Raw genomic sequence first — 25,673 nt, 5'->3', positions numbered from 1 at the left:
GAGTCTGCTGATGCTTTGTGCCAAATGTATATGTGCTGTGACACTGCACGACTTTTGTGGCTGCATCCATCTGCTCCATCCTACGCACCAAGTCTGATCCCAGGTGACTGTGGACTGAGAATATACAGCTGACAGCTGGCACTAAACTTTTTCTTTTTTTTTTCTCCTTAAAACCCCCAGTCAAGTGTGTCACCAGCAATACAAAGGCCGCCTGAATGTAATGTGAACCTCTGCCAATTTCTTACAACTTTAAATATAATCACGAACACAGCATTTAAAAGTTAGGAATCACATCGGTGTGAAAGTCGCTTTATCGCCCAAAACATATTGTTAAATCAGCATTAAAACGCGTCACGGAGAAACCACTGATCTCCGACCTCGTGTGCATTTAATTTTGCTCGCAGCTCTTCCCCTCCACCGACGATTATACCCACGTGGGTTTGGTTAATCTGACCCACGGCACGTGTTTACCGATTTCCATCATGAGAAGAGCTGTTTCTGTTCGCTGTCAGCCAGAGCTGTGCGCCCGGAGGAAAGAAAGAAAAAAACCCAACTCATCGTTTGGAGAAGAAAGACACGACGTCTGAAAGTATTTCTGGCGCAGCGAGAGGACGCGTTATGCGGATAAGGAAGTGAAGCAACCGTTGGTTTGATCCTCTACAGCCCAGAGGACTAAACTTTCCAGGACACCGGGCAATGTGATGACTCGTTTCCAGCGTTTTCTTTCAACCGCACAGTCACCAAAGCTCACCCCGGCGCGCACTGGAGCTCAGCGCAAAGTGGATGACCGACACCTGTAACTTTACCAACATGATTCGCAACTTTTCCCTGCGTTCATTGCTTCCTGTTGTGGCAGCGGCGGTTCTAACAGCTGTTAAAGGTGAGATCTGAGAGTAGTTTTTGAGGAAACGCGTCTGCTTTTCATTCATTGGTGGAGTTGGAGAGTTTGGTTTACGCTGGAGCAGGGCGCATGTAGATGGAGAGCTTTTACGCATGAGGCACCAGGGTTGGAAGTAGCTGTATTTACACATTATTTTTTTGCAAGTGCTCTGGTGGATTTTATATATATATATTGACTTCTTTAACCCCCTCTTGCATGATCCTGGTGCAGTTTTAAACATGCACTAAATAGTACTGTTGTTCCTGTACTCTCTTATGTGCAAATTTAAAGCAGGCCCTCCAAAATCCTGTGCAGCCTTAACATAAAAAAACAAACAAACAAACAAACAATTTTTCTGAAATCCATCACCCATGCTGTGTTTTTTTCTGACTGGTTCATGTCAGGATATAGGGTTTTGTTTTCCCTATTTTTGAGGGTTTTGTGGCTTCTGCCCATGGCCTCAACCCGTTTTGTTATCCCTCTGTCTAAATGAAAGTGACAGCATGCCCTCCAGTGTGCATCAGGAAGCTTCATCTGTGGGATTAAAGAGGCCCGAAGCTGAGGTTGCACAGCTGTTTCTCTGGTTGTTTAAAGATAACCTGCATTGGGAGCTATGAAGTCGCAGTAAGCCGTCTGCCTCTCTGTGATACCGATATCATGCAAAAGACTACTTTCTGAGATTGCCTGGGCTTATGCTGTATCTACACATGATATCTGCGTGTGCGTTGTTTTTTTTTTTTCATCATACACACATGTGACTTGCTGCATAGCTGCCAGTGCAGGGCCCAGCTGGGCTCTCGCTGCGTGTTTAAGTGATAGAGCTCAGCTTTTTGATATCTTTCCCCCCCTATGAAAACCATGAATATGCATGACCTTCTTATCTTTTAGTCCAGTCCTACACGTGCTGCCTAATGTGTCTGCGAGCCTGTATGAGTTTTTTTACCATTTACAATCAAGAAAATATGCAAGATTGTTAATATTTCTGTAATGTCACCGGTTAAGATCTCTGAGATACTTCCAGCCAAAGCTCTCCGAATTAATACCCGATCAATACATTATACAGTCACTGATTTCCAGCAGCGTTCATTAGCAGTGGAATTATTTTGAGCTTCAGATCAAAGGCGACGACTAACAGATGCCGAGGATTATTTTCGTCCTTGTGCTTTCTTCATTCCATTATTTGCTCTGACCTGCAGTATTTTATCATGTTGATGTTTTTGGATATATTTATAGGCGATGGATTTACAGTCATGTCACAGTACAGAACAGTCAACAAAATGTTCTGTATTTCTGCATTCACCTCTCCTGCTTTTCAGAATAGAGTAATGACGATAAAACAAATTAGAAGGCACTTAAACTAGAGAGCGCAAACATCTGCCGGCTACAAATAATTCCCCTAACTTAAACCTAAAGCCGACATTTATGAAGCTTTTTCTCACCCAAACACATTTTTCATTCTGCCGCGAAGAACTGGGAAGGATTTGGAATCGAGTCCCTTCGTTATTATGTTTTTACTTAGCCAATCCAAGATCTGGATCGTCACCAAAATCTAATTAGCCGAGCTTTGTCTCAGAGCTATCTGTTGCACAAAATGTAATTGAAATCCGTTCATGGATTTTAAAAGGTCTGTTGGTAGACAAGCTTCAGTAACAACAGCGATAACGGCAGGCTCCACGCTGGAGATGATAAGAGCACAATAAAATTTCAGTTAATTTAAGCTAATTAGACTAATTAGCTCCGAGTAGGCAGATTTACAGCAGCGAATAAACGTTGATGCGCAACTGGATCGCCTTTGCGGTTTTGTTCTACCTTTGGCTTGCCTTAAATCTGCAGATATCCATAAGAAATGTACACAGCTCGGCCTTTATGTGAAACACCTAACATCATTAGTGCGATCACTGGAATCTACGAGACACTCCTCCTCTGGGTTTTTCTTTCCCGGTGCTACACGTTTAATATCAACTCTGACATCTGTGCAGATTTTCAGTTGCATTCAGGTAGAAATCGTATTTACATATAGATGTATTCGTGAAATATGGTTTTGAAATCGGAGAAGAATGATATATCGCTTCAAAGACCTTTGGGGGGGAAAAAAAAGGAGTTTTTGCCTTGGCAAAGGTTTCTGCCTTTAGATAAGTTATTTCTGTGAGCTGAGGAAAAGTCGTATTCGCACATTAATTCTGGAGCACTTCAATATGGGGCATGGCAAGTGTCTGGCAGCAGAAAGTGGAATCTGTCACATACAGCATCCTATTGGGACAAACAGTCTTCCCACAGAAGTTATGAGAGAGCACTTTTGCTTTCCCGTTATTGCATCGCATAGACATAGAATTTCTGTTGAAGGACAAATGTAACAGAGGCCCGAGGTGCACCTAAGTGGTATTTGCTTAGTGGGATATTTGGGCTTTTTAGTGCTTAAAACAGTATTGATGTGTGTAACTCCCTCTACATAGAGCCATTTAACAGTAGTGGCCAAACGTCTGTGCGAGCATGTAGTTCATCTGGCTGAACATTGCATTGGGGACGTGTAGATTGACCATAATTGTTACCATCTGCTTACATTGTACGCAGTAGAAACTCTACTGTACGCCGTGGCCCTTTCTGCACTGTTCCAGCTAAAATGAGTGCCATTGCTGCAGAATTCAGCGGTTTGCTTTGGGAAATGTGAATAGTCTATTCAGCTTTTGGGGGCACCAAATGCAAGGGTTTATGCAGCAGCAGCATGAAAGGCTGTGTGAGTGAAAATGCACTGAGAATAAAACTGTCCTGAAAAGCCCACGTCTGTTTTCCTTTGCTCTCCTCTGTTCAGTGCAGGAACCACATTGGGAAATGAACCACATTCATTATATAAAGTCATTTCCTTTACCACGAGTTTCTCTGGTTCCCTCAAGACAGCCAACTGCCCTCATCAGCGTTCTGATCCATCCTTTTGGCGCCCAACTCCCCCCACTGTCATGGACCCTTTGTTTCTGCAGCCTTGATCCCTTTTTCAACCCTTCATCCTTCTGCCATCCTCATCAAATGTTTGCTGCTAAAGTAGCTGATTGACTTTGTAAGTGACAGATTTGACACCTATCACTGAAATTCTGAGTTAACGCTGTAAAGTCTGTGTATTAATTACTCTTTGTAAATTCTCTTCTCCTAGTTGCTGACAGCCAGAAAGCTCCTGAAGACACAAAGACATCCTCCGCTCCATCTCCAGTTTATCCAACTGTCAACTTTCAGGTCCTCAATGTGGACCACGTGTTCTTGAGACAGGACAGCCCGGAGCCGTCGGGGAACGCCAGCCTGAAAACCCAGAGTTTTCTCATCACGGGTTTAGGTGCCGGCCTCCTCCAGCCGGCTGTCAACGCTTCGTATGGCCCTCTGGCTGTAGATGCTTCCATTTCTCCAGACCTGCTCCTCAGCGGTCGCAGGATCCTGCCAGTCATTTTGGGCCGCCAGGTTCGTTCCTCATCTCCTGCTGTCAAGATTCTCTTCCACATGCCCTCAGAGGGTAACATCACCGTTGGGCAAGACACGACGGGCTCGAGAGGAGATGCTGGCAGGAAAAATGGTGGCGCTAAGGCCAAGGACGGAGCTCACTGCGTGACGGCTTATGCCTTCTGGGAGACGAGGGAAGTCCGCGGAGCTTGCCTGGTGCCTCCAGGTGGATTCTGTGTGGCGCAGCTGAAGCCGGAGCCCACTTGGTTCAGTTCAGCCAGCCGATCAGGAAGCTCTAGCAGGGAAGCGGAAAGAAACGAAGGAGTTAAGGGGCTTCAGGGGAACGTCGTGGAGGTCTACTTCCAGAGTCGGAGGGACCAGACAGGGCAGTGCACCCCACAGGACAGCCTGCAGCGGGTAGGAGTGGGGAGAGGAAGAGACTCTGGGGGATCAGGGACGCCGATGAGGCGGATAGGAAGCGTGAGTCTGCTCAAAACTCCACCAGGGAACCCGACGTTCCTTCGGCTGAGGCTGGGAGGTGCTGTGGTGATCCAGACTTCTTCGAAGCCCCTGAAGACCGCTGACGTGGCAACGTTTTATGTCTTTCTGGCCAGTACGTCTACTTTGGAAGGTTTCACGATCAGGTGAGAGATCCTCAGTGTGTTTCTTCATCAGGTTGGACGAGCACTAGCTGTGCATTAAGCTATTTCGTGGCCTTGAGCAGTGACTTCTTCCCGACTTTGCTGGTTGCCTGTCATGGTGGGCCCAAAGCCAAGACTTTCTTGGCACGCAACCGGCCTATAAAACTGTAAAACAACTTGTGCATAGATTAAAGTAATCAATTATAGCGTGTTATGTTAGGCCTGTTTCCCATGTTTCCAGACTTTACACTACTGCACATAAGAGTGGTCTCAATTTTTTCATCCAACTCTTGACAAAAATATATACGTTTCCCAAAACATCCGAGCCAGAAGACCGCCACGTTACTAAATCATAGAAAGTTCTTTATGGAGTATACATGTGGTAGTTGCTCATCGGTTTGAATTTACACGCATTTTCTTCAGCAAATGTTGGATACCGACCCATCCGCTGGCGTTCAAGTTTACTCTGGTCTGTGATAAAGCGTTTCGGGGTCCTCTAGGGTCCAGGCCAAGTCTCCTGCAATTCAAGATAAGTCTTGCTAAAGTCTCATATCTGTCAGTGCAGTTCCGAAGTCAAGTCTGTAGTCCTTGAGGAGAACTCAACTTGCAATTCGTCCTTCATAAGCAAATTGCGAGCTGAGATGGCGATCGTCTGGCTTGTTGACAAGTAAACATGCCATTTGCACTTTTTTCCTCCATCATCCAAGGCCGAAAAATAATCTTTTGTATAGCTGAGACCAAAGCAGAGACCTTAAATATTCAAGGAATGTGGCTGTATAAAAGCTGCCCAGAGTTTTCTTTTTATTTTTTCTGTGTGTGTGTCTTTAAGGTGTTTAGATGAAGGCGCCATTCCAAGAAATCAAAACACTGTAATCGTTGGGCTGTGTCGCCCGGCGCGCCGCGGACCGGAGTTTAGGAGGAATTATATAAAAATTAATTGTCTCTGAAATGCGTGAAGCATAAAAAGACACCGACACCGAGTTGAATGGTCGGGATGTATAGTATATTGAAGCGTATTCATGAGGGATAAGCTCCATGCATTTAAACGGTTACTTAAGGCACTTGAATACTGATGGGGCTCACCATCAAGGCCGTGCAGTAAAATGCTTGAGTGCCAACATGACTTGTGTTGTCTGCCAGTTTCCCCGGCTTCATAAATTACTGACATGTTATATCCTGTCTACTTCAACTTCTCAGTTATTGGGGGGAGTTATGGAGAGCGCTCTTCCATAAGCAGGGGAATAATTGGCAAATGATTCACCGGTTCTCATATCTCAACGTCCCACTAACGTTTCAACAAGGTTCTCTGGTTATTTGACTTCATAAATAATGCATCTATTTAATGGAGCAAGCAAACAAACAACTAACATCTCCCTTGTTCCTTTGGGTAAAGGTGAATTTAATATAAAAGCAGCCTCGTCACACCGAAGCACACGGTTCAATCTGTTTTCCAACTTTCCCCCTGCTGCCTCCTGATGCACATCAGCGAGCGGAGTCAAATTGTGTTTTATCAGACGGCTTCAGATCAGTAAAAGGTAAAGCGGTTGCAGAGAGGTTTGTGGTTCCAGTCTTTACTCTGCTTAATGGTTTTGTTTGAAATGCAAGACAAATTTCTCTCTAATCCCGTGATTTAGTGATATCATGCTACCGACATACCGACCGTGCAGTAATCTGCCGCCGGCAAATGGAGGGAGAGGTTAAGATGTGTGTATTAATCCATAGGGAGGGCGCGTAGTTAAATCTGTGGCTGTTTGTCAGTCAAAAATCTCCTCTCAAATGTCACACTTACCATTCACAGAAATAGACACACATGCAGAGCCACGGCGGCCTGAATGCATTGTTGAAATTACACGAAAAAAGATTTGGTTTAGAGAAATGCTGACCCCTTAACATTGGCTCTTGTTTTCTCGCTGTGAGTATCCTGCTGACAAATCTGCAGGAGCTGAGTGATGCTCTTGAGCTGGCGTGGACTGAATTCCCTCTGGAAGGTTGCCAGCGCCTCGCTGAATCCTTGCCACGAGGAAGTTGGCACGTTTTGGAAGCACATGAAGCTCCCGCCCCTGTAGCTAGGTGTCTGTGTGAGCGCAGATTAGCGGATCGCCGCATCGCAGGCGTGTATCAGAAGCACTTTGTCTCCGTGGTTCAAGTCTGTGACTCGAATAATTGCCCTATGACCCTGATTTGCCCGTCACGAACATGTCTGCACACAAACGCAGAGTCCCAGTGACCTGAATGCAGCTCTGCTGGCGTGGTTGAAATTATGTGAGTACGATTTGGCAGACAGACGCTAACCTTTAACATCTGCAGGTACTGGGGTTTTTTTTTTTTTGGACTATTTGTTAGGATTTACAGCCTCCTCACCTGAAATTCCCCAAATTCTTACTCGCTGACCGTACCGCTGGAGTTCCTTCAGTCAGGTCAGTGATTTCAGCCTCTGTATTTCTGACCTGCTGCCACATCCGGAATAAGATTGGGCAAGAAGAGGGGACGGGGAGCAGCGGTTAAGTCCAAGTGAAGTCTAGCTCTGAGGAGCTTGGCAAAGTGATTGATTCCTCCTGGGAGAAATCCCTGCTCTACTTCGCTCTTTGGCCCAAGATTGAGTCCACTCCATCAGGGTTAGGCCAGATAATCTGTGGCCCTGATTGAAAATGAATCAAGAGGTTAACCCTTTAGGGTGGAGATGATCTGGGCTGACTGCCAGGATTAACTGTGTAATCTGTATGTGTGTGTGTGTGTGTGTGTGTGTGTGTGTGCAGGGCGGCCATACCCACCTGTTAAGCACACGGACGGCTTGTAAACAACATGTATTAAATATGAGAGAAGCACAAAACTCCGTGTTCGCAGGCAGCAAAAACTCATTTTGTTATGCACGGACGGCTATTGAAAAGCGAATAATGGAGTTGAGAACTTTCCAGCTTTGAGTTTTAAACAAAGAGACTGCCTGAGTTTGGTAAAGCAGCGGTGAAGAGCTGTTCAGTTTAAAGGTCGATATCCATTCTGTTCCCCACCTGTGGTCATGAACTCTGGGCAGTGACTGACAAAGACAAAGAGCGAGGATAGAAGTGGCCGAAATGAGGTTTCTCTGCAGGGACGCTCGTGTCTGCTTGCGGACAAGAAGCTCAGTGATCCAGCAAGATCCTGGCATTGAGTTACTGCTTCTCTACACTCAATAGGAGTCAGCTGAAGTGCTCTGCACCCCTGGGAAGGTTGGTCATCAGGTGCTGTTGTCACTGTGACACTGAGCTGGAAGAAGCAGCCAGAACATGATTTATTGGATGTAGCAGCAAAATAAGTTTGGAAAAATTCACATCTTAATTGAAACGCGGTCCGTTAATTTGTTCCCGGCTGCGGTCGCAATGAGGAATTATCACTTCTGTTTCAGCAATGAAACGAGAAAATTAAGATTTATGGAGAAATTAGAACTAGGTCTCTGTTTTTTGATTTATATTCTGATCTGCCTGCCGTGAATTGATATTTATTGTATTTCAAACATTCGCTAATGTTGTAAATGAAGATGTAATGTGGGGATTTTGCCTTTGGCATAAGAGTCTGATTGATGCAGAAATTGATCTCTGCATAAATACGTCTTTATCCAGCGTTGGGTAAACTATCAACACGTCAGTCTGCTTTAAACACCAATTGCAGTTTGTTTTCTTGCATTATTCTTATATACTATGTTCTGTCTTTGAATAGGCTCTTACCCTGAACTCGTTGGTTATTGGTTCATCTCGCTGCTCTGTGAATAACATTTCTGAATGTGTGTGACCGTCGTGGACATAACGGCACACTGACCCTGTTTCTAGCACAAATAGATTCTGAGTGCGTGTTTGTCTTTCCATCTGTCAATCTTAATGTTCTTCAGCGATCTGAAGACCGACTCGTGGCCCAAATGGTAAACAACAGGTTGTTAAAGCAGAAAACAGATCGTTTGCTGTAAAACAGCAGGTTGTCTTCGGCAGTCGTGTGTTCTCATCAGCGCTGAAGCTTTGTGTGTCTGCGTCTGGGGTGGATGTAAAGAGAGATGAGACAGGTGAGGCAGCTTTATGGGTATTTAGAACGTGTTTATTTTGATGCTTACATGATCAGTAGGCATTCTGTCATGACCACAGTCTGGATGGAGGCTTCGAATGCATCACGTGTAGCTTTATAGCACCACAAAACCACACATATATGCAAGTATTATTTCAAATGGAGCTTTTTCTTTGCAGTTTGGTCTTTTATTTCTATGCAGACACAGTTCAAGGTCCCTGAAAATTGTGCTTTTGGAAGCTTTTGGGATAAATTTTTTTTGGTGCAATTTTGGCAATGGCAGAACAGTGCCTATGCTAAGCTAGCATTGCTAATATATCTGTAGCCAGTATTGCTAACTTAGCATTTTTGCTGTTTCATAATTTGCTGATTATTTTCTCAATTAATCCATTAGTTGTTTGGTCTGTAAAATATCAGAAAGTGTTGAAAAATGTCAGTCAGCCTTTCACACAGCCTGAGATCAGGTCCTCAAATGTCTAAAAACCCAAAGATATCCAGTTTACTGTCAGAAAGGAGTAAATAAATCAGAAAATAATCAGATTAAAGATGCTGGATCAGAGCATTTTTGACTTTCCCCCCCTAAAATCAATCAAAATAGTTGTTGATCATGTAATAGTTGGCGGCTAATTGATTAATCAGTGAATAGTTGCAGTTCTAATGCTAACCTTGCTAACTGGACTTTTCTTTTTAATATGTTTACACATAAATGTAGAGTTTAACTTCCACTATACTGAAGAACAGATCAGTCCACTCATATAATTCCTGATGGTGCCATTCTTGGTAGTCTGTTGAAACCAGTATTCGCTTTTTCTTGCTTTAGGGTTCCAGTTAAATCAACAGCTGCTGCTTTGGTTCTCATCAGCGCTATCGTTGTGTTTTTGCATCTGCTCGGAAAGAAATTCTCCATCCACATGCAAAGAAAGGAAAAAATCTGGTTTCAAAAATACCTGTGAATGTGTGAACCTGATACAACATTTTACTTTTTTTTTTTTTTTTTCCTCCAAAATTCTCACTATCAGCCTCCTGCTGGCAGATCAGCGGGAAGTGATGCTCCTGAGCTATCATGGGCTGAATTCCCTGTGGAACGTTGCCAGCACCTCGCTGAATCCCTGCCACGAGGAAATTGGCTCGTTTTGGAAGCACACGAGGCTCCCACCCCTGTAGCTACGTGTCTGTGTGAGTGCAGATTAGTGAATCGCTGCACTTTAAACGTGGGTCAGAAGCATTTTTGTCTCTCCCCCCCTCCGGTATCACTTTTCAAGCCCCGCGACTCGGAATAGCCGCTCTGCGTCCTTTCGCGTTTGCAGGACTAGTCTGGCATTATTCACCAGGAGCGTTCTCTCTCTCTCTCTCCTAACAGAGTTATGTGTGTGTGTGTCTGAATTGGACATCTGATTAACTGATTTCCAGTTCTCCCCAGGGCTAATGGGGAATTAAATACCCCTGTTAATTCTCGGTCTGCGAGCTGCCTGCGACACATCAGTCTGTCGATGGCTCACCTCGTTAGACGCCACGTGAGCCACCGAACAGACAATGCAGACGCAACACGTGCAAAAGAAAACACACTTTCCCAGGCAATTAGCTAGCACCCACCTACACAACTGTATGCCTTTTGTATATGGATACAAAGACGGCGAGCATAATGGATTTGTTGCAGCGTTGCTATAGACACAAAACACACAGATGCAACTATTTTTAAACATTTCTGTTCGGCGTTCGGAGCATCTTTGCTTTTTCAGAATAAAACCCTTTGTTGCTTGTAAAAAAAAAAATTAAGAGACATGCTACGAGAGACTTTCTTTCCTCCTAATTTTACATTTTCTCTCACTCTGCTGTGTGTTGACTGCAGGGCGACGGTGAAGATGGGCCTGTCGTTCAGCGCTGCCCGGCCCAGTGACTCAGCACTGTGGGACATCTTGGTGGAGCCCGGCAGAGGAGCGACGCCCAACACGGTTTCTGTTGTCTGCAGCAGGAAGGTCGCAATCACTGCAAAGAGGTCAGTCCGCTGCATACATGCATGAGCCCACATACTTACGCTACACGCAGAGAAAACAAACCTGCATCTTCGTCTCTCTCTCTCTCTGTTTTTGTCTCAGTGATCTCTGCTGCAGCTATAAAGGAAATTGATGAACAAAAAACACCCCCCACACACATCTTATTCAATGTAACCTTACCTTTTGTAGAACAGGGCCAAATTGAAAAAAGTAATAATTTGCGGCCTTGTGCTCAGCGGTGAGCAGACTGGGTGCTTGACTGCCCACAGTCTGCATAAGACAATGTGTTGCTGCATTCATTTTCATGCAGTGTACATTTTTTTTTCCTCGGCAGAGGTGAGAGAACAACCCCGTGTCTTCTCCAGATATCTGCATCGGAATAAATGAGATTCTTCTGTTCTTCTGACGAAACAATAGCATCCTTAAGAGACTCACTGACCACCTTCACAGACACAAAACACCATTAACATGATTTGATCTTAATCAGCTTGAAGTGTGACAATCACAGATTATGATGGTAAGTGTGCCCATGTAGACATTATATTCTGATTTCAGGAAAGTGGATAAGCCCCTATTCTGGTATAGAGAGGCCCATATGCTGACAGACGGAAACCAGGATGTTGTTGCTTGTTTACATCTTATCCATCTTAATGCAGATGCCATGCAGTGATTAGTAACCGTGATGGTATTACCACATAGAACTGGCATCATGATAACACCAGTATTTGTCACACGTTTTTGGGATTATGCATGTTTTTGTGAGCATCATACCCTGAATATGATCAGAGCTTTAAACAAGTGAAGGAATAAGAACACTGAAAACTCCATCGCCTCATGTGAACTCGTCTTTTCTTCCTCCTGCCGTCGGTCTTTTTATATCTGGTATATAATTAGTTTCTGTTCTAGATCTCAGTTCCTTATATATTGGGGAAAAAAAGCACATACCTTGTACATATAATGCTTTATACAGAAAGAAAGAAATGACTAAACAGGTGCAGAACGAAAGAAATAATAGAAAAATAAAGAGTTCGTAGCTCTACGGAAGCAAAACATGCACGATCTCAATCTGTAACCTCACTTTTCATCTGAGGATATTTGTTTATCTCATCCCGTTTTAATTCAGCTAGATTGTCAACTATGAACTCTATTAAAAAACTAAATTAAAAAAACACCCTCCCCCCCCCAAAAAACACAACACTGACTTCTGGCCCCACCTCGATTCTGCACAAATAGCTTTGATGTGGTTCAAATATAAGACAAACGGTGGCGTTAAATACATCAAAGTTCTGCTCTTGTGCTGCCTTTAGATTAACAGTATGTGAATATTAATTTCTCAGCTGATTTTTCCTCATGCGCACCACTTGATCGTATCGGCTCTGCCTGATGAAGATGCTGGTCGCACAAACCGGCAGCCACCTCTGCCCAGCAACCCTCCCTCCATCCCTCCATCCCTCCATCCCTCCCTCCCGCCCACACAGACACAACACCACCCGCCGTCCGCCCGACCCACATATCCGTAATCATCCATAATCACGGCTACGTTATCCAGGCTTAAGCGCTTGCACGTTCAGAAGTGGAGATTAGGAAGTAGAGATATTCCAAGTCGTGTCTCTTGTATGAGCCTCCGCCGGGGGGGACGCATACACACATGCAAGACGCACACACAACACACACAACACACACAACACATACACACACACACATAGACACACTCCAACCACTGTGCTTTGCAGCGATGATATGCCCAGGGGTTTAAAGTCCCCCCTAATAGATGGATTTCCAGGAAATAGGGGCATTAACCCTTTCTGTCTTTCCGCACTTGGCTCTCACGTGCACTGTAAATTCAGTGAATCCGTTATAAAGCTGTCTGAGTCCGTTTTATTTACAGGAGAACGAAGCAAGACGAGACCCATATTGGAGAAATTAAGTGGATATTTCAGACGTTTTCATACATTATGTTATTTTTACAATTCCTAGGAGAGACACTGTAGATCTGTGTCCGCCCTAAGCGCTGCAGACATCTGGAACGAGTTAATTTTGGCATGCTTTCAGGTTTATTTACCAAAGACATACACGACCTGCTCGGGCAGAATTACTTTCTTCTGGTTTTGCCTTATTGTATAATAGATCAGAACCTCTATGGAGGTTGTTAGCGGACTAGTTTGACATTTTAGACGAGCTGAAAACGGCGGGAAGCAGCCGTCCTGGGTCTATCTAAAGGCAACAAAACCCACTTACCAGCACATTGTATGTTTTTTATCTGTGCAAAAGAGTAAAAGCTGCAAAGGATACTTATGCACTAAACCTTTTTTTTTTTTGGCCAGAGTAGCTAGTTGCCTCCAATTTCCTCTCTTTATGCTAATCTAAATTAGCATGCCACTAGTTCATAATGAAAAAAAAGCTTCATCTTTTCATCTAAAGCCCCTCTCAGACATGCACTCCTCTTCATTAATCTGATGGCATCTGAATATCAATCGGCTTTCTGTTCGAATGAGCTCGTTGGTAACTGCTCCGTTAAAAACTGCAGCGGCGATCTTACCGGGTCAGGACGAGTCACATTCACGTCCAACAAGTCCGAACTGCACCCAGTCACATTAACAAATAGACATGCACTAGTAGTGGTGCTTCCAGCTGTGCAGGACGATTTGGTGAAAGGCCTTTTCAAGATTTCAGGACCAATGTGGGTCCAAAAGCAGCACAAGGAGGACAAAAGACAGGAGGTACAAAACACCTTTCTTTATCACGATGCTCGACAATTAAGCTACAAACGGAAATGTCCCTAAAAAGATTACTGCGATAAAAACAACACTGAATGTAATGCATTGTTTTCCTTTGAGAAAATATTAACAGAAGCTCAACTTTACTTTGTTGCCTCCAGCTGTTTGTAGAAGTTGTTCCTCTGTATTTGTGAATTACCTGCAGCATCAGAACGTACTGGGATCCATGTGAACGACATGCATTAATGCACATGAAACAACACAACAGTTACTTAAATAAATACTTAATCAAATCTAAATAATCCCCCGACATGCAAACAGGATCGGTCCAAGTTAGGATCCAACAGCAGCTCACACTATGAGCTTTTCTTCACTTTGGACAGAATCACAGTTAATTAGCTGCAGTTAAATCCTTTGTAACGTAGCAGCCGTCCTGAGGTTGACATATTTGTTGTACTGTTTGTAAAGTTTGAGGTGTGTCAGAAAGTTCCAGGACTGGTGTCACAATCTACCAGTTCTCCCCTTCGATAGTGATCCCCCTGGAGTCTAACCCACCTCCCCAGCCTTCTCTGCCACACCGCCATGTGCTCCTGGAAGGATTCTTCAGCCATCTTGATGTCGTCTTCTAAACGGGTCCCCTTGATGACCCTCTTGAGCTTGGGGAAGAGGAAACAACCCCACGGAGCCAGGTGGGGTGAGTAGGGAGGTTGCTCCAGCACGGAGATGTTCTTCTCAGTCAGGAGCTGTGGGATGCTGAGGGCGTTGTCATGGTGAAGCAGCCTCCACTGGTCCTGCAAACGCCACAGGATCTCTTTGTAGACGTGCTGGTTGATCGTCTGAAGGGTGAAAGTCGTAGCTTGAATTATGTCTTTTGTGACACCAGTCCTGGAACTTCTCTGATATCACACATGGACAGACCTGTCAGTCAAGGCTGTTCGTTATTTGGACAGTTTGATGAGCTGCTATTAATTTAGATCTGGTCTATTGTTTGTTATTTCCGGCGTAGCATACCGTCCATGTGCCTGACTGTCTGACAGACTGATGACGCCAACGATGTTACGCATCCCGTTTCCGAAAAAAGGCTTAACTCTTATCAAGAAAGCAGATCAGCTTATTTCCCCATGTGTCACAACTTTCATTTCGAAAGGGGGGGGAGGGTTAGTCAAAACTGCTAAATCGGTTTGGTCTTTACGCTCTTCACATTTGTGCCTGTCACAAACTTTCACCAGCCATCAGTGTTCTTCTGCTTAAGAGAATCTGTCTGGCAGTCAGAAACAGAGCTTCTCTGGAATGAGCCCAAATAAATAGTTTTAATTGTACTCGGTGAATTCTGAGTGTACTGCCTGAAGCATCAGCGACGGAACATTTGTCTCACACAACCAAAAAACAGAAAAATGTATTCATGTAACTTTTTTATTTGTGACCTTGAACGCCACAAGAAACCTCATAATGGCCTCTTTCCCGGAGCTCTTTATTCATTCCCGCGCAGCGATCGGTCCTTGGGCTCCTTTTGATCGAGCGTGAATATCTTATGCGTCTCTAAAGGTATATATGTTTTCGTTTGTCCTTGCCGCCACTGACTCCAACATGTCTGACCTCCTTTTTGAATGCGAGTTCCAGCTCTGTAGAGGTTTATTGTTTCGCTATATGCAAAGTTTTGCCGCACTTCAAAGTGCCACGGCTCCATTCACATCCCGCTCTATTTTCCCTTTGATCTGTTGGCGCTGACAGGTATGCCTACACACTCGGCAGCATCAAATAACATCACATGCCACTTCTTTGACAATCCTTTGACCAGAATACTTGGCTGAAGTCTCTGCCAGCTCACTTAATCTCCCCTCCACACTGTCACCTCATTCTTCCATCTGCTGATGCTGAAATGAGACTCTTGTGTATTGTCTGTATTTTTTTTTCCTTTCTAGCTTTACAGGTGTTTTTTTTTTCCAGAGTAATTTCAATCTTTTTAATTTTCGCAGGCTTACTTTTGTCATTTTCACATCTCTTCTCAATGGAACGCTGCATCTCACCTCAGCTGCTTTTGCAGCCGATATATTGGAAAACCTTTTATTAGGAAAGCTCTCTCCCCCTCGCTGTATATAAATAAAGTTCACGGACTGAGTAACTTCACAAAACAGTGATGCCTGTTGAGCAGAATGTACCCGGGCTTGCTTTAACTCGTCTAACCATTGCATGTTTTTTATCTCCACACAGGGGTCTTCTTGAGGTTTTACAGCTGGACTTCGTACCAAATGAAGTTTCGGAGCAGGCCGAGAGTCACACCATCTCCTGGCGTCTGGAGCTGCCCGGGAACGTCAAGGATGTGGGCGTGATGCGGATCCACACCACCCAGAGGGACTACGTGGGGCTGGCGCCTCTGGTCATGGTGAGAAAAAAGGCGGCGTAGCAAAATCACAGTATTTTTTGTGTCATTTGCATCCATATATAAAGAGTCTCCCCCCATGAATACAATCTAGAAACACTGCGTTCCTCATAGGCTGCACAGTAAATGATTTATTCTCTCTATCGTACTCTTATTAATCCCGATAATTGACCAAAGAGGAGGTTTTAAAAGACAGAGAGAGAGGTTCCAAACAAGGCTCGGCGCCAGGTCACTTGGCTTTGTCGTGGAGGAACATCGGGCCACGCACCTGGCTCGCCGCGTCTCGGTAAAGTCGGTATTCATTGCCGCAATAAAAAGGCAGTTTCATATACTTAACTTCCTGATGAATAAGCAAGACGAGATGAGATCACCTGGGAGTTTGCGTCATAAACAAGCCGCCGTTAAAACGTCGGCGCTGTGGAGGAAAACACCACATTTGTCGCACTTACACAAACAGTTTTTTTTCTTTCTTTCTTTCTGGGATTCGAGAGCATTTAAAGTCAGACATCAAGAGTCTTGGTGAGGAAACGTCGGCTCATTTGCAACGTTCTATTGACACAGTGATTAGCATTTTAATTAGCGTCAGCATATTTTACTGTAACGATGCAGAAAATGCAAGTCTTCAGAAAGCCGTCTCACACCAACGATAGAATTCATCAAATTGTCAACTGTGTTTTGGTTTTAGGAAAGAAAAAATAATAATAATAAAAAGAAATCTCAGTTTCATGTTGTCAAGCAAATAATTTCTCCTCATCAATCTTTTTTATTTAGTTTTTCCCTCAATCTGAAACCGACTCCCTGCAGCTTATGTTTTATTCGTCTGAAAACATTTTGAGGGGAAGAATAAAAAAAAAAGAAAAAAACCCTTCCAGAAATTACAAGGTGGATCCATATCTGACCTTGACAGGAGATTCACTAGTCTATTTCATGGTGTGATAGTCAACATGAATCAAACAGCCATTTGGGAGCAAATATGTTTCATCTCAGTCACTTACAGGATTCACACGAGGAAAAAAAATCCTTTTTCCCGTCGTTACAGCGGAGTGAACAGACCTGGCCTCCTTTCTCGTAGAAAAACAAATAATATCGCAAACATCTGTGAATCCAGACGTCAGGAAAATGAACTCGGCAAATGTCACGGCGCGCAGCAGAAGGGTTAATCGTAAAGATTATTAAATTGTACGTTTGATTTTCTGACCTTTCTGTGCCGCATTTGCATGAAGCGTTTGTCTCCCTCACCTGTAACCTTCTGAAGGATTTACCTCTCAGGCTCACTCACAAGAAAACGATCAAACAAAGTTAACCGTAATGTGCAGTTAAAGCAGATTTCAACTGTGGCTGAACCGCTTGACCCAAACTCGATCGCTGCAAACCAGATTACTCATCGCCCGTCACGATCTTTTCGGCGCGGCTCCGGCGTCGTGCTGGTATAGCTTTCTGATTTTCTGCTTCCCCCCTGATCCAGTGGCTTATGTTTGGGTCAGTGTTGTAGCGCCGAACTGGAGCATGTCCTTTTGGAATTGCGGTCAGCAGCTGTCAAGCCCTGCAGAGTTCAAAATGTGAAGCTGCCAGGGAACATCTGCCGAGCGCCGCCTGGTACTTTAGTTCACAAGTGTGAGGCGGGAAAAAAAAAAAAAAAACCCACACACATACACACTGATCACCCAAAGCTTCTTACGCACACATAACGCCGGCACCTTTAAAAAAAGACATTTTCAGAGATCTTATAAACTGGAAAGTAGTCGCAAATCCGTGTTGAAGGAGGAGTTAAAGTGTAAAATTAGAGCTACATCAAGCTTGATGGCAAGTTACGGGATGAGTAGGAGCTTAGCTGCTGCTCAGCGTTTACAAAGATGTTCGGTACAAGGTGGAGAAAATGGGTTGGGGAGATTACAAACGTAATCAGGTTTAGGTGTTAGCGGGACTAGAAGTGCTGATCTATGGATAATACAACACACCGAGGGACTTATTTCCATCCAGGTGTCTGTGTGTTAGCGAGACAGACATTTATTATCGTCACGGTGACACTGGTTTTTTTTTTTTTTTTTGAGCACATCTGTCCGGTCTGAGTGTTCTGTCAGTGGGGATTTAAATAAATCATAATAGTCAGGCTGAATTTTGGTGTTTTAATCGCTGGTAGTCTGACGCCCTGTCATCAAGCTCCCATACGACTCTACAATGTGTGTAATGGGGAGTTTTTCTATCTATATCTTTCATCCTAACGAGGTCAATAAACCCTCCAAAAGCCTGTTTTTTAAACTGCACTCACAGCTAGCCTGTATCTTAATTCCTTCGTAGGATATCTATTGGATCAGGTGAAGCAGCAGTTCCTCTTAAAGGCATTAAAACACTCCGCACACACAGGAACTTAGCATTAAATATTACCAGGGGATGGCTGGCGGCTGCATGGTTGAGATGCACGCCACATAACTGCAGCGTGATTCAGGGCTGGGGGGGACCTTTGGTACATATAGTCTTCTTCTGTGCCTGTTTTCTGTCTCTCTTTAGACGGTCACCTTTAAATACAAAGAGGAAAAATGAAATCTTATTATTGGAACTCGCCCTGGAAGTGCTGTGGCTGCTGAGATTGAAAGTTAGAGCAGACGTTCATCTTGAGGGAAATCTATCATTTTCTTATCCAATCTTTCAGCCGACACTGAACTGCACCTCTGCTTAAGGATTTAGTACATACAGCCCAAAATAAACCCGTGAGAGCGTACCGACTGCTAACCTTCTGCTCTTTGCGCGCCCTCCTTTTGTGCGCAGAACACGGACATCTTGAACACCGCTGTGCTGACGGGCAAAATGGTTTCGGTCCCGGTGAAAACTCTGGCTGTGGAGGCCAACGGCTCAGTCACCGACGTGACCAACTACACCAGCTGCAGGTCCGCAGAGGAGGATGTGCTCAAGGTAAGTAATGAAAGCCGACAACCTGGATTGCTGTAATCCTTTTCATGTTGCTTGTAAAATGCATTCGCCTTATGTCTGCGCAATATGAAAAAAACTAATCTGAAGCGCTGCGGTGGATGTAGTAGTCGTGATTACGCTCTGGATACACGCTCCACATCACGTATAAATAATATATAGTCCCTTAATGTGTTCTGAACAAATGAAAATAACTTTTATGCGGGATAAGAAAAAGGAAAACTATCGCAGCAGTTGTTTGTTTCATGTTTATTTAATGCCGGTTCGAGCTGAATGGAAGTCATTTGCACACAAAGTCTGCAGCATGATTGACGGGTGATTAAACTGAATTTAGAGATACTGGAAAAAAAACTCATTCATTCGTGATTCATTCTGCCTCTAAGACGTCCGCCTGTCACCGTGCCACGGCGCTCAACAGGTCCGGCTCGAGTCTGCGTAGCGAAGCATTGTGGATAAAAGCAGCTCCTTCAAAATGTGGCATCGGAGGCTGAGCTTCTGATCCCAGCACTCGGTCCGTAAAGCACGGCGATTTGACCTTTGTGCAATGGATCGGCGTTACCAGGACAGCAGGAGCAGAGACAGAGCGAGAAAAGAGGAGAGGAGAAGAAAGGGAATTATATTATTTTCCATTAGACGGCGTGCCAGCCGCTGGCTTTGTGAGTGTAAGTCAGAGTGTTTAAAGTGTGCGAGCTTAAGAGAGTGAGAAAAGAGGCGAGGAGAGGGAGAGTGTGTTTGTAATGATTTTCTGTATCGGTAGAGGAACTTAATCCAGTTATTATTGTGTCTCTGAATGGTCTCTTATGCTTCCTGCCGTCTCTGACCCCCTTTTTTTAGAGCAAAGCCCACAAGCCAGGTGAAGTTAAAGCCTGAAAACACAGTTTAATGCAGCTCAAAACTGCCACAGGCTGAAGCTTTATCAGGGATCCGGTCATGTGCAGCGCAGAAACTTTTAGATTTAGCTCACATAAGGCTGAGAGTTAAAGAATCAAGGTGTGTTTGCAAGTTTGGACCCTTTTAACGCAAGATTACACCAGAACCGCCGAACCTAATTTCATGACCTGTTGACCTGTATTTCAGTAGATTGATGCAGGTTTGTGTGCGGACTGCAGGGTGGAGCAGTGGTTAGCACTGTTGCCTCGCAGCAAGAAGGTTGCCGGTTTGCGTCCCGGTGGGGGCACCGGAATCTTTCTGCGTGGAGTCTCCATGTTCTCCCCGTGCAGCGTGGGTTCTCTCCGGGTTCTCCGGCTTCCTCCCACAGTCCAGAAACATGCTGAGGTTAATTGGTGTTCTAAATTGTCCATAGGTGTGAATGTGAGTGTGCTTGGTTGTCTGTCTCTAAGTGTAGCCCTGTGATAGACTGGTTACCTGTCCAGGTGAACCTGCCTTCGCCCTGAGTTGGCTGGGATAGACTCCATCCCCCCGTGACCCTCATGAGGATTAAGCGGTGTATAGATGATGGATGGAGGTTTATGTGCACTCCATCCAATCATGCAACCATTGCCCTCCATTCCTTTCTATCAAACTCCTGCAACTTCCTTTTTCTCTTTGTGTCGTACAGATGCGCCTCTTCAAACAGAATTTAGAAAACTACTTTTAGAGACTTTGTACATCTCTCTCTCTATATATATACATGTGCGTCTAAAATTGTTTTCTTCAAGTCTGCAAAACTTTCAAAAGTCCGCTCAGCGTTTTCTATTAACAATATTAGTTTGGCAACAATTTGCACAGTTAAAATGTTCCAGGATTACACATTCCAAACATGCTCGGGCACCCCGCTGAGCTTCATATTGAACAGAAATAAAAGGAGAACAACAGAGGGCTGGGAACGGCTGATAAACTAGCCGTGATGTAAAGCACACTTGATAGGCCGAAACACGCAAAAAACCCGCCGCTATTAGCCACGGGTATTTTAAGATGCAGCATCCTCGATCCGCAGAGGTGTTTGCAGACCGGGAGGATGTGCTTAAGCTTCAAAATAATGAAATCGCACGATAAAGATTGCCAGTAAGAAAAAAAAAGAAATAGTTTTTTCAACCTGTTTCATCATTTTTTTGCAAAACAAGGGAGCGCTTAAAGAGGTTATTTCTGGAGCGGCTGCTGACCTTAAAGCGGATGCAGAGCTGCACAAGACATCAGAGGCCGGCCGGTCGGTCGGTCGGTCGGCGTGATGGGGGAAAGGGTCTTCAGAGGCTGGGCTCCGTCAACATTTCCAGGGGAGTTCGGCTTCACTTGCCTCAGAAGTCATTCCTCCCCTCCCTCCCTTTCACCTCCCCTCTTTCCAGTGCTACACTCTATTCTCCAGTCTAGTGCTCTCCAATTACCTCTGTGGAGCCACTGGTTTGTTAAGATAAGTGAGGCGGCGGTGGAGATAGGCCTCCAATCTTAAATAAAACACACCGACTGCTGTGTCTCACCTCATTGCTCCCGCCGGTGGGGGACTGCAGCACTCCCACCTACAGTACGGCGCTACAGGAAGCGGGCGTGAGCCGGAGCTAATTTACATTCGGTAACAGTTTCATAGAGACCACAGTCGTGAATTTACATGACACAAACACAAACACGCTGCGATTCCTTGGACAGACTTTGAGTTTAATATAATTTTTTTATTTAAATGTGTCTTTGCTTGTGTGTGTGTGTGGTTTTAGTTTGTTTGAAATGGTTCCTCATCTCCTGTCATTGTTCATCCTTGCAAAAAACTTTCCTATTCAGGTTGAATAAGCTTTACATGAAGACGAAAAAACTCCAGCGGTGTACAATTCATTAGAAGACAGTTCGGTCCCAGGTGTCAGGTGGATGTTTTAATATCATTTTAACACCTATAATGAAGATATTTATAGAGGCTGATGGGGGGAAATAAAAGGAATGCAATGAGTTTTTATTTGAGTCCTCCATCCTCGTTTTTTTCTTCTCGCCAGGTGTCAGATCGCTGCGACTACGTGTACGTAAACGGCAAGGAGGCGCGAGGGAAAAGCAGGGTGACGCTCAACTTTACTTACGGCTTCCTGAGCGCCCAGCTGGAGATGAGCGTGTGGATGCCCCGCCTGCCCTTGTTCATCGACGTGGCCGACCCCGAGCTCAGCCAGATCAAAGGCTGGAGAGTTCCTGTTACTACCGGCAACAGGAGGTGAGGCCTGACCAGCTGCCGCACATCTGCTGTTGCTGGAGGTCCTGTTGCCTTGATTACGCACGAGGATGCAAAAAAGAAAACATTTTCAAGCACGCAGCTAATTGAGACAGAAATGCAATGCGGTGCTGTTGCCTCGTTAAAGTCAGGGTAGTGGGAGATGTATACCAGAAAAACTGGTGCAAAGCCAATACTTTCTGCGTCCTGTCGTGACATTTTTCATCCAAGACCGATGCACAGAGCTGAGTGTTTACCAAACATCAAGGCGACCAAATCTTGACTTTATGTTTGCAAAGCTAACCACCGCCCTTCCTTTACCCCTATAGATCTGAGTTAATATTACATCAGGCTATAGCGTGCCAAACAAATTTCTTTTTATTGCTCTTTGCGAAGCCAAAAGTGTCAACGGACGTTTTCAAGGCCTCATCTGCGACTTCTGAGCAGATTCAGGCAGAGGAAGTGAATTCAAATCATTTTTCACCGACGCGCCTCTCGATTTGTAGCGTTTCTCCATTTCTTACATGTTCGTGAGCGGTGTGTTTTCCTACTTCGGCAGCTGATTAATGATTCAGTGAAGACGCTACAAGCAAAAATACAGGTTCGCAAACTTAATAATTAGGTTTTTCTGACACTGTTCCTGTTTCCTGAGCTCTAATACAGTATATATGTTGTCAGTAACAACGTGTGCGTTGGGTGCATTAGTGGGCAGGGCAGTGTGGAGGCGGCACAGTTGCCCCGGAGGCAAAGGTTAGTGGGATTTCACTCAATACTTACAGTAAAGTCATTATTTCCCGCTCGATATTTGCGATGACGGCCGACTGATGGGCTGTCATTTCCCCAAAACGTTCAATAGGCAGACACAAGGTCAGGATGTTTTGATCGTGATTGTACAGACTTGACGATAAACGAGTGCAGATTTGTGTGTTAGTGTGGCAGAGGGAGAGCATCACAGCCTGACATCTGGTTTTACACTTCAACTCTGTTTACATCTTTTAAAAAAATGTATTTATTGAAAGCCTGCTTAAAAGCCGTGCATATTCATGAGGGATCCTCGTCTCTGCATGTTTTTTTTTTATTCTCTGGACTGTAAGACTTGTAATCAGTTAACAGTAATACAGTTTAATTAACACTTGTAATAATAGCATTCAATGATGCTAATTAGCGCCCTGGCAACCCCGTAAAAGGCACGATGGCTCAAGGGTTGTTGAAGGGCTAATTGAAAAGTGGAGTAACCACGGCGAAGGAACTAAACATAGAAAGTTTTTTATTTGTGTTCAAGTGTTTTTGGAAGTTTGATTTTTGAAAAAAAGAGCAATTAAGCAAATCACAGACACGATAAAAGCTGTAATTTTAAACACTCTTTAAATCAAATCAAGGATCAGACAAATACATTGATGTGACCCAGAGGTGTTTATCTGCTGCAGGTGGAAGGCCTGTGCGGTATTGATAACCTCCCATGACAGCAGAATTCAGCTGCTTTTTGCTGTCTGGTGTTGAATCGCGCCGATTTAATTCAAGCAGCATTTCCATCACGTGTTAAGCTCTGACCTTAGGCTATATAAGAATGATGTTTATTTGCTCTTGACAGGCGCTTTCTGCCTGCAGTGTAAAAAACATATCCACCAAGCCTCCAGCACACCTGTGGTGCGGCGCGTGGCCGACCAGCTGTGTGTATGATAATTATATGATCATTGCTGAGGGGTTTGAGGATGGTTCCCAGCTTAACCTCAATCACCCACAAACAAACCACTCAGCCGTGGGATCCTGGTTAATTTAACTTAAATTCATTTAGAAGTAAAGGTCACCCAGCATGCGTTGTGCCTCTGCAGCAGCAACAACCGCAGCTCTCCACTGATTTTTTTTTTTTCTCCTTCAGTTGGCCGGCAGTTCACATTGCAGATTAACTGAATCATTTTGTAGCATCATTGTATGCAAAATACTGGCGGCAAGGAGAGATAGCCGGCCCGGATCAGTCCGAAGGTTGGGAAAAACAGTAATTATGCGCCGGTCTGTCCGGGAGTGCTACAAATGCTACAAATAACCTCAGCAAATGTAATTTTTTAGCTCTTGTGCGGATTAAACAAACAAAACATGAAATATGTATACTGCTCACAGTCCTTGTGCTAAGCTACGCTACCTGCCTGCTGGCTGTAGCTTCACAATCAGTAAACAGGTTTTTGTTTTTTAAAGTTGTGCCACCCTGTTTAACCCTCAGCATGAAGCATGTGACCGACTCTGCTTTAATTGTCAGATCTACGTGGGACAGCGAGGAAGAGGAGGAGATGAGGAAGGGCCGGGGTTGCATGTTGCAGTACCAGCACTCGTCACTGAGGGTGCTCACGCCCTTCGTAGCGCAGCCCGACGCCGAGGTGCCGCCCGACCCGCTGACCGGGGAGGAGCCTGTTGAGTTCTTCCTGGGTCCCGATTGGAAGGTAAAACCTCACATTGAACTTTTTATTCACTCCTGTCAAACTTTTACTCACCGTGAGCTTATTTTTCACTGCAACATAAAGTCCTACACCTCGATGGAAGCAGCACGGCAATGGCCAGAAGTACAAGGATACACAAATTGTAGTTGTAATGCCATAAATCATAAACAAAAATGAAATTAGAATTTCTGTGATTATCTGTTTTACAAAAAATGAAAAAAACTGGAATCGACATGTACAACTTTTCCCCACATGTGTTACCATTACTGGGAGAAGTGGCTGCTTTTCACATGAAATTAATATTTTAATGCTTACATTTTTCATTAGCTTCATACTTCTGCTATCTGCAGTGAAGCTGAAAACTGACAGACTTTATGTCACATGACTGTTGGTCACAGGTGAGCGGCTTCTTAGGGGAGGAAGGCAGATGTTTCAGGTTCAAGCAAATGGTTTTTATTTTACACAAGACATGCAGTTTTGGTTGAATTTCCAGACCGAGCGTGAAGCAGAAGCTCTCCATCTGCATTTGTGAGTTGAAATCAAGGTCACGATGGCCTTGCAAGCATAAGAGATGGTGTCGGGATGGAGAGGAATGGTCAAGAGAAGAAGAGGAGGAGAAAACACTCGCCATGTTTAGATCACACACCCTCAGATATTAATAAATTCAAATGTAATGGTGACCAGGATGTTCTGATTGGCTTTTAAAATGAATGGGTTGTGGCTGTTTCCAGGGGAAGGAGGAGAGTTTGGGAGAAGTTTGCATCGGTATATAAGCAGCATCGTTCAGTTAAATCCTGATTCTTTGTGCAGCTTCTGTGTTAAATAAACATCTTTCATATCAGACTGTTTGGAAACTTGTTCTTGAAAACTTTTTTCTAGACTGCAGTAGTTGATCTGAAAGGGATTTTTCTGTGACTACGTCTAACAAAGCTGCTTGACCGTCGTTGGCCCGTAGCAGGCGGACTGAGTCACAACAGAACGGCGCTTCACTGATTCCTAATTCAAGCACTGTCAGAGACTTCAAACTCCAAAGATCCAGTCTGGTGTTACACGTTTCCAGGTTCTCATAATTGGTGTAATTTTGGCATTTCATAAAGACAACATGCCTTTCAAACTGGCTGATGAGTTTTG

The 25,673-nt window shown here is 44.4% G+C and overlaps 1 protein-coding gene across 1 annotated transcript in view; it reads left to right on the top strand.

Annotated features, from left to right (window-relative positions):
* The first annotated feature begins 810 nt into the window (after positions 1-810).
* The window catches only part of LOC103359730 (transmembrane protein 132D-like), a 31,425-nt gene continuing 6,562 nt past the window's right edge, over positions 811-25,673 (top strand). The window contains exons 1-7 of the mRNA XM_008285229.1: positions 811-880; positions 4,026-4,947; positions 10,823-10,969; positions 15,896-16,067; positions 18,831-18,974; positions 21,905-22,113; positions 24,365-24,545. Coding sequence (XP_008283451.1) covers positions 811-880; positions 4,026-4,947; positions 10,823-10,969; positions 15,896-16,067; positions 18,831-18,974; positions 21,905-22,113; positions 24,365-24,545 — 1,845 coding nt within the window. The remainder of the gene's footprint in view (positions 881-4,025; positions 4,948-10,822; positions 10,970-15,895; positions 16,068-18,830; positions 18,975-21,904; positions 22,114-24,364; positions 24,546-25,673) is intronic.

This window comes from Stegastes partitus, unplaced genomic scaffold, assembly GCF_000690725.1.
Source record: "Stegastes partitus isolate 25-593 unplaced genomic scaffold, Stegastes_partitus-1.0.2 Scaffold391, whole genome shotgun sequence".
NCBI lineage: Eukaryota > Metazoa > Chordata > Actinopteri > Pomacentridae > Stegastes > Stegastes partitus.
Note: the sequence above shows the minus strand (reverse complement) of the source record. Positions and strands in the feature narration are given on the sequence as shown.